General features: G+C 35.0%; 1 protein-coding gene across 1 annotated transcript in view; it reads left to right on the forward strand.

Annotated features, from left to right (window-relative positions):
* The window catches only part of LOC145686221 (uncharacterized), a 307,734-nt gene that overhangs the window by 46,272 nt on the left and 245,592 nt on the right, over nucleotides 1-15,870 (forward strand). Inside the window, exon 4 of the mRNA XM_081759284.1 lies at nucleotides 15,028-15,181. Coding sequence (XP_081615410.1) covers nucleotides 15,028-15,181 — 154 coding nt within the window. The remainder of the gene's footprint in view (nucleotides 1-15,027; nucleotides 15,182-15,870) is intronic.

Raw genomic sequence — 15,870 nt, forward strand, 5'->3', positions numbered from 1 at the left:
AATCCGTCATGTTTCTCTATTGCGTAGTTCTGTAGATTCAACTTTAACTTTTATGGACGATAAAAGCTCGTTCATACTGGATGAAGGGTGTGGTCAACCTCTTTATGGAAAAACATATTTACCGCATGAAGTGTCCCAAATTCTTCCCAAATATGAACCCAATGAAACATACTTGGGATGTTTAAGGGAGATATGTTGCCAAGATGAGACCCAAACCACAAACTCTTCCTTAACTCCGAAAGGTCCTCAAAAGGAGTGGCAAGCATTTCATCAAACACTTCTTGATTAACTTATTTTCAATATGTCATGCAGATGACAGACCTGTTTCGCCGGCAGGTAGGCCTGCCATCCATATGCACGATGTAAGTCGCTTTGTTATAATATTAGATAGTTAATGACTATCAGTTAAAGAATAATTAAAATAAGAATAACTTTCATTGTAACAGTAACATGTCAATATATACTTTGTACTTAAGTTTTGGTCAGCAGTATAGTTGCCATAGCAAGACAAATACGTCAAAGTTGGAAACAAACTACATAATACCAAGAACTTTGGTTCACGTAATAAAACAATACTTGTCTTCAACGTTCAGTTATACATACTAAGTTTAATTGAAATGATCAGAAATGTACATTGTACTTCAATTTCACAAATTTATTAATATTGTTTTATTTGTACACACAAATAGACAGGTATTACCACTAACTATGATTTTAAAGCTCTAAACAATATTTGTAATCAATTAAATTGGCTTATCCAACATTGCAAGATTAAATTAGTATTGTGCACGGTTAAAATAATTATAAAGCATTATAATACTACTGTTTCAATTATAATATTCACAAAACGGGAATTAACTTAAAAATAGGAGCATAAATTCTAGTCGTATTTACAAATTTTACACACAAAACATACGCCATATATATTGACAACCCAGCCACTCAGTGCCTAATTGGGGATGCAAAGTTGAGTGCAACTGGATGCCTTCCACTCACCATCTAGAATGAGTGGGATAAACTTTGATATTTAATTGCGAGAGGTTTCTCATTGGGGATAAATCAAATAAAGATACGTCCACTTCATTAATTTTAATATCACTGTATTTCTTTGACTTATGAGTTTACTGTAAGATTCCAGAAATCTAGTAATGACGGATATTAAGAATAATTTGCCAGACGGGTATAGAAACGGTCAAGTATTGAGCCTTTGAGCCCTGAGTCGGTGCAACACATACCTGGATAATCTGGTGTAATTCGCACGTTGCTCTGGCGTTGAACTCGGCTCCTTTACGCTGAATCTCCTTACTGTTGAAAGACGAAAACGAGCATTGAGGTATGGCTCCTCTCAATTGCTACTCTCGGCGTGATGTTCTACGTTGTTAGAATGATTAGGTATCTCCTTCTCCTGTCATCTGGATGACTCTCGACTAAAGCTTGGTTCTCCAAGAACTCGAACCAAAGACTGCTCACTAAGACTTGATCATAGACTCGATCAACTGCACCCTGAGGACTCCTCTATGGACTTCCAGGACTTGATCCAAAACCTCTCCCGTCCTCTGGTTTTGTTGAGCTTTGTCCAACCTCCGTCGTCTGCTTGTCGTCTGCTTGCAGCATGTGCGACACCGTTTTCATATGGAAAGACAAATTCCTTCCATGTGTCAAGACTCAAAATTGCAATCCTCGACACGCTCTGATTTCCCGATTCTAAGCAATTCTCCGTATATCCGTAATTTCGTGAAATTCGTGAAATCTTACAGATTCACTTTATACAATGTATAGAATCTGGCTAATGTGAGGATAGACACATTGTCAACATTTCCTTCCTACATTGCCAGACTCTCAACGAAGACATTCTTATTCACATTTATTTACAACAAACTGCTGACACAAACATTAGCAACATTGTGCAGCTTGCATTATACTCTCATACTCAACATTTAATTCCCGTAACCTTAATAAATGATTTTTATGACATAAACATTAAAACAGAATCAAAAATATACAAATCAATTTACTCGAAAATCGAGTGCTGCTACATGGTCCCCCTTAAAAACTTGGTTGCCTCGCAATCCAAGGTAGACCTCGTAAGAGGGCGATTTTTCATAAACACCCTGTACATCATATAAACTGAATCAATATTGAAAGATAAATGAAATTAAATAACATGTATAATTGTGCAGAATAGTTATAAACAGTAATTAATATTCCTTCACCTAACCTTATTAAAATATATATATATATTTGAATCTTTAATATTTTCTTAATTCCTATAATTATAAAATACAAAAACTTCAAATGTAATTTGGCAAAGTATATGCTCACGACATCTAGTGAGTTTTCGATGAAATACTTGCTCATCACATTTGCTCAAGAGTGGTTGTGCATAATTATATATGCTCGTTTACAAGTACTCTTGAATAATCTTCTCTTCGCAACAACGCTTTTAGAGTTTCATGTTACCAAAAGTTTCCACTACTCTGTCTGTCCATACGTGCCAACCAATGAATTTATTGGCCGTATCAGTACTGGTTCAACTTCATTTATTTCCACCGCTATATGATTGGAAATCTAAAAACAAAAACTTGTAACATAGTGTTAAAACATAGTTAGTTAATATTCTTACATTAGCACTAAAAAGACTTGAAAATATAATTGTTTTATTTTCATCAAAATTTTAATCACTGACATTTTAGCATGAACGGAAATAAAATCTTGCTGCAGGGCGTTGGATATGCTGCAGATACTTCCAGCTTGGTAACTGCAAGATCAACACTTTTCAACCAAGGTTAACTTAACTTCCTTTTCCTGCCCTTCTGTTTGCGCGTCACTCTTGTACGGATAACACTTGGTGTTAATATTCACTAGCAATTATTTCGTTATTAGTTTTAAAACACTGTATTTTATAATACCACCACGTCGCACGGATAAAAATATTCACTTTTCATGTTTTTCGGGCACTCAGTTTTCCCGTGTTTGTCGGAATTTTCGATGAAAACGTCGGTTTTCGTGGATTCATAGTGTCCCATTGATGTATTAGTGTGTTTCTCATCTTCTGTAGTGATGTGGTACAAGTGTGTGTTTTCCCGCTCAGTTTCAGTGCTCTTACTACAATCCGCTATACTACAATCTGGCAAATTCTTAAAAATAGTGATATCAGTGCTTTGTGGGATAGTTTTTAGTGTAGATTTGCTCTTATTTAAAATTGTGGCGTAAATTGGTGATACTTGGGAAAGTGCGTAAGTCTCAGACTCATCTCTACCATTTACTTCTAAATCTATGTTTGATCTTACATTATTTTTACTATTTCTTACACTATTTTCATATTTTCTCTCTATCCTATTTAATCTTAACAAAATATAACATGTAATAACTACTATTACAACTAATACACTTCCTAAAACTAACGCTGATATTAATAACAATATTGTATTTATGTCCATTTCCTTCGTTTTTGGATATTATCTGAAATAGACGAGAAATAGATAAAGTCGGGATAGGCCTACTTAAAACTCGTAGAAAATTACTTTTGTTATAGTTAATTAAATAATTAAAACTCCTATCTTGTGTCTGCCTACACTTTTTGCGTCCTAAACGTCGCATCTTTTTGAAGCAGTCTTATTTTGTTCTTTCTGTGTCGAGCACCCTTGTTACTTTCCTAGTAATTCTTGTGCATGACCGTTAAAACTTTAGCTATGTGTGAAGTCCTTCTAACCATAACTTGGAGACTATGTTTTACACTTAAAAACTCGTGTTTTCACTATTTTCTACCATAAATATAGCATTAAATTATACTCGCTATATCTCTCTATATTTAAGCTTTTAGTACTTATTTCATACATATTTATGTAGTTTAAACTTTATTTTAATCATCTACGCGGTTAAATATCGTTAATTTTATTAAATACTAATTTTTCTAGAATTTCCAAAAACATATTACATAGATTTACGCTCGAACTGGGATGCAACATCAAGCTTACGGGGACTACAGCGAAGCTGGATAGAGTGACTCCCTTCGTGTTCGTCCGAGTTCGCTCGGGATCATTCGCATTTCCATCTACCTGAGACCTGGAGTGGAGACTAACGTAGCCTCTCGCGGAGATACTCTCGCGCGGGGTCTCACTTCTTATTCTTACCTCCTGCTGCTCAGAGCATTCAAAAGCTGTTTGACGCAAATCCATACTAAATAATATGTGAGCCTTGCTCGTATCGTTTCCAAATTACATTCCACAATAAAATTAATAATTCTAATGATTCTTTTCAATCAATATTGATTGATTATTACTAATTATAATAAAATATATTATTTTCTTTTCTTTTCTTTTCTAAAACTTACAAAATTTTCGGACTTTAAAAATAATAAGTAAATACGTTATTACTACATACACTAAACATTCTTTAACACTATTTTTGAATTATTTCTAGCTTTATCTATGCTTATTTACATCTTTTAACCCTTTAATTCACCATGTACATACAATATAAAATTCATTATTCGCTATTTTATAGAAACACTTGTAGTAATTATGCATATATACTATCTACTATTACTATAATAGTAACCTATTACTATTTTGTCTATTCTTATCTATTATTAACTATTTCTATTGTTATTATTACTAATATTATTACTTCCTACATTTATTTTCCTTATCCCTTCTTGAATGTTTTGACTTTATCTATCCTTAATTGATGTTACTATCCTAGATTCATCTAGGTTATCTATTCTCATCTATTTCTATCCTTATTTCACTATTTTCTTCATTTCGTTCATACTTTATACGGAAATGGGACATCGTTTGGTACACCGTATTACAATACAACCTATCCGGTTTGGGTAGTATGACTATTATGGACTATCATAGACTATAGACTTTGTTTACTTAACCTTATACCTTTATGTGGTGATGGTGTTTACTATTGGTGATGGCTGTTTGGTGAGTATGGAATGCATGATTTAAACACTTTTGACACATTTACATGTTTGTTTACACTCGACTTCATTTTTTTAAATTACCAATACTTAATTCTATTGTTTACAACGTGGTTTACAACCTTTTCTAGACTTTTCTCGTTCTAGTTCACGGAATATTCAAACAACTTATACCCAATATTATACTAAATAATGTTATTATTATTAATGTTATTATTATTATTATTATTATTATTATGATTATTATGGTTCATTGTTTTCTACTTTATATTTTCTTATCGATTTATACAGTCTGCAGTACAACGTTATTAATGCAATGACTGAAACAATTAACACTAATATGGTGGCTGCTATTACATACATTATGTAATTCGTTCGAATTATTAGTAGTGGTACAGTGGTATCCACTTTCAGTTTTAATAAATTTTCTGCTAGATTATTGAGTTCCTCATGGTGTATACTAAAATTTAATTGCTTTAGCGTCCAATTCCCTATCAAACTTAGATGCTTATTATTTACGCTTATTACTTTTCTTGTTGGAATCGCCAATTCTCCAAAAATTAGGTTATCAAATAAACTGTAATCAATGAAGTACGAACAATTATTCCCAAAATTTACCTTCGTCGATGGAACTTCGTGATGTTTACCTAGCTTAGTCACATATCCTTCTACCAATGATGAGTATAATACTCCAGCATGAGTATATTCGTACACTACCTTGCCTAGGTATTTCTCTGTTTGTTGTTCACAACCACTTAGCGATCCATTGAACACAATGTTGTTCAAGCACTTAGCTGCATCATCTAGTGATATCTGCTCGCAAAAATACAAGAAACTCTAGAATTCACATTTCGACCGATCTAGTGTGTGATATATTCCATTAGCTAAGTATACCACTTCCGGTAACTTGTAATACGTTCGAAAATTGTCCGTTAGATAACCCATTGAAATTACATTAAACATTTTTGATACAGTATTTTCGTAAACAACAGGCGTTTTTAGTAATAAGTCGATGTTGTTTTCATTATAGTTGTATTTCATTAAGTAAATCGATGATACTCGATAAAACATTCCTATATCAGAACGATAAATTGAATGCTTCAAAATATCATGACTATTTATAAATTTGTTCACATCTAAATTCGACAAAATATGATAGGATAATTGGTTGCTAAGTATGTCGTTGAATATTTTATTCACTCTTTCTCTAGCTAAATGAGAAAATAGATTAGTCAAAATTTTCCTTTGAGCTTGCTGCAGGTAGCAATACATCTCTTGCAGTTTACTCCTTACATTCTGAAGAACATCATGTACCTTAACTACCACGCCATGCATTATTGAAATTTCCTCATTATGCGATATTTTTAACTTGTGAATTTCCTCAGCCAATACATTTTCGTGTTCAGATAATTTTTGAATCGATGTCGACAACTGTTGTGTGTGTATTAGGTTATAGGTTGACAAACCTATAGACCCAAATCCTAATAGCATAGAGCAAATTGAACGTTTAGTCCTTGTTGACTCCATACATTTAGAACTACCATTTATGAATACAAATTGACATGGTATTCAATTTATTATATTAATTCTAAATTGTCTTTCCCTTTCTGCGTACTCTTCTAAAATATCATATGATTCACTACACACTTTGTGCATCGGCACAGCTTCGTGAAAATTAACATGTAATCGAATAGTTGTATAAACCATATTTGACGCATGAACTGCCAACGAATCTTGCGTTAGGGCTATCCCTACGTCCTTCATAGTTACTTGATGATGATCGTCTGATTTTCCAAAATGAACCATAACTATCAACTTTATATAGATCACCCACATTGTTGTTTCCATATTCTAATGTTTACCTTTTCAGTCTCGAATAAAATTCTGGAATTGGTAAAACTTAATATTAATTTCCTGTTACTTATTCATTTTATTTGTGTTTTAGCCTACTGTCAAAACTTTATTTATTCCTATGTATTTTATATTTTATTTTACTTTCTAGGTGTCAACTGATTTTAATTATTTAATTTAATTTTACATTCCATACATTTTTTATTTATTCACAACTCTAGTAACTATAATTCAAAAAGTGTCTATCGATTCGGGAAATTTCCTGATGGAGATTAGCATTTCCTCCAATCTCGGGTTTAGGGTTTGGTTGAGAAAGTGCCCTCTTTCTGACACTTCATCGGTAGACCCAATTTGTACCATAGTTACATTAGACCCTATGTTAAAAAAATTTTTTTTCACCAAATCCAACTTTATTCATCACCATCTGATGTTTGATCTGTGTCACCAAACTTTTCACCATTTTTACTTTCTATAAATAATTTTAATCGTCTTAAGTCTATAGTGTCACTCTTCTTTTCACCATTTTTAGTTTCATACTGTACTTTGTATGAATTATTGTTTATCTTATCCACAATTACCCCTTTTGTATTGTAACGGTTGCCAAAACATGCGGGCAAACCTGCTCTTGGCATTTCCCTGATTAACACTTTTTGACCAATTTCAAAACTCGGTTGATCAAACTTTTTCTCTATTTGCTTCTTCTGAGATCTAAATCTTCTCTGCAAATTCTTATACGCTAGTTGTCGTGCCTCTTTTATGCTCTGAAGTCTCACCTCATTGTCGACGTATTCGCAAGGAATGTCTAGGTCCTGCTCAAGAAACGTTCTTGGTTCGACTCCATGCAATAGATAGTATGGCGAAAAACCAGTACCATCATGCACTTGCGTATTAATAGTAAATATCAAACTTGGCAAGATCTCGTCCCAGTTTGAAAAATCCTTGTCAATGTAATGCTTCATTACTTGCTGTAATGAGCCAATGGCCCTCTCTGCACTTCCTATCGAATAATGGGCGCTTGTATTCGCAAAATGCAATTGCATTCCAAATTTCTCTGACATTTCATCCAAGATTTTGCTGCGATGAGATGATAGCCTATCCAGATGGATCTGAGATGGAACCCCATGTTTCGTAATCAGATCTTCAAATATTACCTGCGCAACGATCTCTGCCGTTACTGCGGGTACCGCTCTAGCGATAACAAATCTAGTTGCATTATCTACAAATACTAGAATGTATTTATTTCTATTGTTACGAGACAATTTGAAAGGACCAACCTCATCCATCACAACTGACTGGAATGGAGCATAAGAGGGGTACGTCTGCGCGTGAAATGGTACTCTTCCTGTCTTTCTTTTCTGTATCTGGCAACTTATGCATTCACCTATCTTCTCCATGAAGAATTTCTTCATGTTCGGAAAATATATTAACTTTAGTGCACGTTTATAACATTTCGTGTAAGAAAAATGTCCGCCACCATACAGCGAACAATGTAGGTTCTTGAATACCTGTTATCTTAATGCATAAGGAATACATAATAATAACTTTGTACCGCCTGCCATTCGTTGTGTTCTATAAAGCCTATTGTCCTTTACCGTATACCATCGAGCTTGTTTTTCGGCCTTTACATCAGCATCCTCTGGGTGTTCAATTGCATGCATAATCGGTCCGAAAAATGAATCTTTTCTCTGTAACTCGCCAACATCAATGTCCTTGTCAAAGGTCAAATTAACTTGGAGATCTTCGGAATTCACTTTCAACGTTTCTAACTCTATATCGTCCACTGTTGGTTCAATGTCGGTATTCCTGGACAAAATATCACTAGGATTCTTTTCTCCAGGACAATGCACCGGTGTATACTTATACTGAGCTAAGTCTAAACTCCATCTCACCAGTTTCGGACCTAATTTAGGTGACGTTTGCAAATACTTTAATGCCTTACAATCGGTGTACAGCTCAAATTCTTTATTGAACAAGTAATAATTAAATGCTCTTAATGAACTTATCACTGCCAATATTTCTAACTCCACTATGTGTCTGGTCTTCTCTTGTGGACGTAACACACGACTGTAATACGCTACTGGTGTCCATTCACCATTAGCCTGTTTTTGCATTAAAACTCCACCAATCGAACTAGTCGATGCGTCAGTGTACACTCTTGTGTCCAAATCTTCCCTAAACGGAGCTAATAATGGTGCATTCATTAACGCTGATTTTAATTGATCGAACGCCTGCTGGTGTGATTCATTCCACTCGAACTTGTGACCCTTTTTCAAAATTGGTTGAAACGCTGATGTGATTTTGGCATAGTCCTTACAGAATTTTCTAACGTAATTCGTTAGACCAAGAAAAGATTTTAACTGCTTTACATTATTCGGGGTCTTACATGCTTTTATTGCCTGAATTATCTTCGGGCTAACCTCATATCCTGCGTCACTGACAACATGTCCGAGAGCCAAAATTTTCCTTTCTATGAACTGACATTTCTCTACAGATAGTTTGAGTCCGTAATGTCTCAACCTTTTAAAAACTGATTGTAGTACGTCTACCATTTTCTCTTGATTATTCGTATATAAAAATACATCATCCATATAATAGGAAACTGAATCTGGATTCACATTTGCCAAGGTCATCGCCATTATTTTTGTATATATAGCGGGCGATTGTAAGTATCCCATCGGAAGAACTCGATACTGATAGGCTCCTACACCCGGTATATTGAATGCGGTATACTCCCGTGACTCCTCAGAAATAGGCACTTGATGGTAAGCTGACTTTACATCCAAAATACTAAAATATTTATGTCCTCCCATACAAGTTAAAATTTGATGGATCGGAGGCAGCGCAATGCTGTGCAGTTTTACGCATTTGTTCAAAAACCGACAGTCGAGAACTGCTCGAATACCCCCTGACGCCTTTTGTATAAACAACATCGGAGAGTTATAAGCGCTTGCACTTTCTTCAATTATTCCTTGTCTTAACAAAATGTTAATATGTTCCTTAACTTTATCTCTTAACGCTATGGGAATAGGATATTGGTGTCGTCTAAATGGTACTTTCGTTTCTAACTCGATGTGGTGCTCAAAATGTTTTACTTGGCCTAATTCGTCATCCTGCCATGCAAAAACATCCGCAAAATCATAGCATAAACTCTCAATTCGCTTCCTAATTTCCAGTTTCGTTTCGGTTCCAAATTTCAATCGGGATTTATCAAAATTCCTACGTGATCTTAAAATACTATCTATATTCTCGTTTGATAATCCTTCATTCTTCAATTGTTCTTCATCTACACATTCTTCAGCTTTTCCTAGCGTTACATTTGGTCTTAATAAAATTGCTCTATTGGATGGATTAATAATTTCGATCTTATTATTCTCAGCCGATAAAAGTGCGCGCGGGATCAACACATTGTATTGGGCTTCTATCTTTCTGTCTGGCTCTAACAAGTATTCCCTGTTATTCCAAGAACTAACCAAATTAACCTCCACAGTAGTCTTAGTCCTAGGTAACAACCGTACCTTATGACCTAGTACCCATCTTGGTCTAATACAATGTTTTATTCCTAAAGCTGCATTATCAGACACAGTTACAGATTCCTGTTCTTCCCTTTTCCTTAATCTTGGCTTTCCAAATCTCTGCAATGTCAATTTATTCTGACCGTAATTTATTTGGCAATTCTGACTCTGTAGAAAATCATTCCCGATCAAAACTTGATACGGAAAATCCTTCACTACGCGAAATTCCAAATGAAATGTCTGTCCGGCCATTTTAAATCTAATCACAGCGATCTTATTTACTACTAACACATTCTGTGTTATTCCACGAATACGTGTTGGTCTAGGGATTACCTTCGCACTAGGTGGGACTAGCTTTTCATTTACAATAGATATCTGCGATCCTGTATCAATCAACGCCTTATGACTTCTCCCATCTACTTCTATCGGAACATAGAGCATATTATTATCTGTTAACGTAGAGGCTACTATTTCTCTAACTTTTGATTTACCGCCTGTAAATGCGCCTCTGTCATTTACAGTTTGACTTAGTTTAAATTATTTGAACTTGTAGCCTGATAGTAAGTTGTACCATTTATCTGGTTCGGTACCACTGGAACATACTGTACTGGACAATTTACTTGACTATAATTTTGGCACCATGATGGACCATTAACACCGTTAGCACAACAACTATTCCCTCGTTGTTGCCAAAAATTTGTCTTCCTTCCACCTCGGTTACTACGCCAATTATTTCTAAATCCTCTTCTGTTATTGTATCCGCTAGAACCTCTATTCCTATTATAACTATTATTATTATCTCGATTCCAATTCCTATTTCCATTGTTTTTGTAAAAATTTCGTCCTCCATTACGAAAATTTCTATTTCCTCTAAAATTACTACTATTATTCTTCTGTTGCTTCGAATCACTATCGTTTTTATCTTCTCTACTATTCCGGTCTTGAAACTTAGTCGTTAATGTTAACTGTAATTTTTCTATTTTCTTCTCTAGCTCACCCAACTGAGTGATACTTGGTGGTTCTTGCTTAATTTTTACGTCTTCCCTATTTCTAATCTCTTTCTTTAACAGCAACTTATCAATTTCCACATCGCTATCCTCCTCTTCTACTTGTTCTCTCATTTTCTTGAGAAGGTCCTTAACAGTAACCTTTCCGTTTTCCCGTTTGACGCGTTTCTCTACTTTGCACTTATTCTTCTCTAATTTCTGAAGATCCTCTACAAATTTGTCAATTGTCGAATACGAGTTAGTTCCTACTCGTTCCATGAAATATGGCTGAAGGCCACCTACGATTATCCCTATTTTCTTTTTGTCATCCATGCTAGCGTCTAATCTTTCGCACAAAACTAGCATATCGTACACATAATTTATTATAGGTTCATCCTCGAGATGTAACCTTTCTCTTATACGTTCCTCTATATCTAATGTTACATTTGTACGTATAAATTCCTCTATTATACCTTTCTGTAATTGCTTATAACTAATTTTGCTAACATTCCTTCTCTTTAAAAATACCTTCATCCATTGTCTACCATTCCCTTTAAATACAGTAGGTAATAGCTCTTTTCTTTTGTCCTCACTCACGCCTGCCATTTGACACGCATCGTCAAATTCATCAAAGAAGCCAATTATATCATTATCTGTCTTTAAGTCAAACTTCGGAATTTTGTTTACATCAGAATAAAATGTTACGCCTGTCGCCATTTTATCTTCTTTTGAACTACTCGACTGCTTAGTACCTATTACGCTACTTTCAAATGGAAAGATTGATGTAAAATCTTCCGTATCAGATTTTGCTATAGGACTGGACGGAAAATTCTCGACGGGTCCTAATTTCAAATTAGGTTTACACTTTCTTGCTTTTTCTTACACGAGGTCGCAATATTAAACAAGCTTCCAACCTGTACCCCTTTTGCCGCTTTTTCTGCTCTCGTACGAATACTTTCGTTACTCATTTACTTATTAATTATTTAAAATTATTTATTCTTATAACACGTATATTCGAGCTATTTTAATTAACTGGTCAGGAGAGTCAGATAAATTATTTCTTATTGCAAAACCTTAAATTCACACTATATCAATTAACACATTATAACATAATACCTTAACCTAATTCGAGAAAATACGATCACAATCCTTAAAATTACACTTCATCGAAGAGAGGGTGGGAAAGGTGGGTTTTAGTTATGTTATAAAATATGATCTAAAATATGGGTGGGAAGTAGGCTTAATTATTTAAATCTACTGTCTGAGATCGCTACTGATTGGCCTATTACCAAAACCAGCAATTTCCACCATGATCTGAACTACTACTTAAATCTTACAAATAACCTTCGCTAGGCATCGAACCCTAAGCATACTCCACCATGGGAAGGATTCTAATCGCGTCTACTGGAATCGATACACTTGCTTAAGCAAACCAGCATCTACAACCATGACAACCCAGCCACTCAGTGCCTAATTGGGGATGCAAAGTTGAGTGCAACTGGATGCCTTCCACTCACCATCTAGAATGAGTGGGATAAACTTTGATATTTAATTGCGAGAGGTTTCTCATTGGGGATAAATCAAATAAAGATACGTCCACTTCATTAATTTTAATATCACTGTATTTCTTTGACTTATGAGTTTACTGTAAGATTCCAGAAATCTAGTAATGACGGATATTAAGAATAATTTGCCAGACGGGTATAGAAACGGTCAAGTATTGAGCCTTTGAGCCCTGAGTCGGTGCAACACATACCTGGATAATCTGGTGTAATTCGCACGTTGCTCTGGCGTTGAACTCGGCTCCTTTACGCTGAATCTCCTTACTGTTGAAAGACGAAAACGAGCATTGAGGTATGGCTCCTCTCAATTGCTACTCTCGGCGTGATGTTCTACGTTGTTAGAATGATTTGGTATCTCCTTCTCCTGTCATCTGGATGACTCTCGACTAAAGCTTGGTTCTCCAAGAACTCGAACCAAAGACTGCTCACTAAGACTTGATCATAGACTCGATCAACTGCACCCTGAGGACTCCTCTATGGACTTCCAGGACTTGATCCAAAACCTCTCCCGTCCTCTGGTTTTGTTGAGCTTTGTCCAACCTCCGTCGTCTGCTTGTCGTCTGCTTGCAGCATGTGCGACACCGTTTTCACATGGAAAGACAAATTCCTTCCATGTGTCAAGACTCAAAATTGCAATCCTCGACACGCTCTGATTTCCCGATTCTAAGCAATTCTCCGTATATCCGTAATTTCGTGAAATTCGTGAAATCTTACAGATTCACTTTATACAATGTATAGAATCTGGCTAATGTGAGGATAGACACATTGTCAACATTTCCTTCCTACATTGCCAGACTCTCAACGAAGACATTCTTATTCACATTTATTTACAACAAACTGCTGACACAAACATTAGCAACATTGTGCAGCTTGCATTATACTCTCATACTCAACATTTAATTCCCGTAACCTTAATAAATGATTTTTATGACATAAACATTAAAACAGAATCAAAAATATACAAATCAATTTACTCGAAAATCGAGTGCTGCTACAATATATATATATAGGGTGTTAATGAGCTATACTGACAAACTGTAAGAGGTTATTCCTCACATGAAAATCAGACAAAAAGTTCATATGGAACTATGGCGAAAAGTGCATAGTTTCAGATCTAGGGCTGTCCAAAGTCGCGAAAAAGCCTTACTTCGAATTCGAGAGACTATGGATGGTGGTTCTTATCAGCGTAAAGGAAGCCACGCATACATAATCCAAAAGTGCATATTTCATCAATTGTCAATAGGTGTAGAGGGTATTCCCTACAGGGTATAATTCTCAGATATGTTTTCAATAAAGTTTTCAGATATACCTTGATTTCAAGAAGAGTCCAAAGGAGGCAAGAAGTAAGCCTTGACAACAGTGGACATCTAATGTTCCGGAGGGAAGTCGGAAGTGTTAGGAACCGGCAGCTTCATGTATCTTTGTGTTCGGAATAACGTGTGATGATATGTATTTTGTCACGATATATTTCACGATTTCTTCACTTAAAAGCGTGAAAGAAAACATTGCACCATGCGTTTTCACGAGTACGAGAAACCGTGCTACTGACGATCCTTAACACTTCTGATATCGCGCCAAAGGATTCTGTGTTCACTGCTGTCAAAGCTTATCGTTTCCCTACTTTAGAACAATCATAAAGTCAGAGCATATCTCAAAATTTGGTTGATGGCATGTCCGGGAATTTCACCCTGTATAGAATACTCTGTACACCCATTGAAAATTAATGAAATATGCATTTTTGGATTGCATGACTTCCTTTAAGCTGATAAGGATCAACAAATACAGTTTCTGGAGTTTAAAATAGGGCCTGTTGAAATTTGGCTTTTTCGCGATTTTGGACAGCCCTAGCTCTGAAACTATGCACTTTTCGCCATAGCTTCATATGAACTTTTTTCTCTTATTTTGATGTAAAGAATCATCTCTTAAAGTTTGTCGGTATAGTTCATTAACATACATTTTATTCTTCATAAAGATAATCATTCACTGAATATGAAAGCATCAGAGTCTGTATCATAATAAACTTAGTATTAGTGTTTTTTGACTGTGGCTCAAGAAAGACACGTAAATTGACTTATATGTTAATTTAAACAAAATATGGAAGACTACATTTTGATCTTGAAATACTGTAGCGTAAACATTGTGCTAGTATCAGATTAAGAAATTGATTATAATTATAACTTCTTAAGGCTCGACAAGATGCAGACTCATTGGGTGGTGCCAAGTCATCAGTTGTAGGCAAACCAGCCAAAGATGGAAAAGGAGGTGACGCAAAATTAGAGGTGAAAGTAAATACTTCCCTCAGAAGACGAGGAGAAGAATGGAAAGACAGGCAGTATATAGGTGAGGATAAGAGTTTGCGCTTGTAGATCAGTGATTTAAAAAAAAATAAGATTTTTATCTATAAATTACGAATAGTATTCCACGGAAGTATTTTCAATAAGTTCTACATAATTGCTAATGGATAGGTCTTACCTGCAACAACAGAAACCAAAGGCATAGATTAGATAGTAAGTTGCAATGCATTGTGCATTACTTTTTGACCGGCCTCTGTATATACTATAATAAAAAATGTTTCTGAGAGGTACTAAATAAATTATTAGGCTGCATACACTGCTCAAACACATGACACAAATCTTATTTTAAGTAACAAGCAACTTTTTCTTTAGAATTACTATTGTTATTGTATATTTTAATTTGTAGTTTCACACAGAGAAGAAAACATATATGTCTTACGTAAAAACATAGGTTACATTCGTAAATCCTGTAAATTTTGGACTTAATGTACGACTATATGTAACACCCTGTAGCAAACGTACATCTAAAAATGTATGTTTTATAATACTTTCCGTATTTATAAGTGTTCCACTTATACTGACTTTCCGTATGAAAGAACTATATATAGACGGTAAGAATCTTATATAACATACAGATGGACTTATATAATATATAACTGACTTATATAATATACGGAGGACTGTTAGATGTCAGACATCCTGCAGAAATATGATGTAACATCTAAGCAGAAAAAG

This window comes from Thermobia domestica, chromosome 5 (assembly GCF_964235325.1).
Source record: "Thermobia domestica chromosome 5, izTheDome1.hap1.1, whole genome shotgun sequence".
In the NCBI taxonomy this organism is placed as follows: domain Eukaryota; kingdom Metazoa; phylum Arthropoda; class Insecta; order Zygentoma; family Lepismatidae; genus Thermobia; species Thermobia domestica.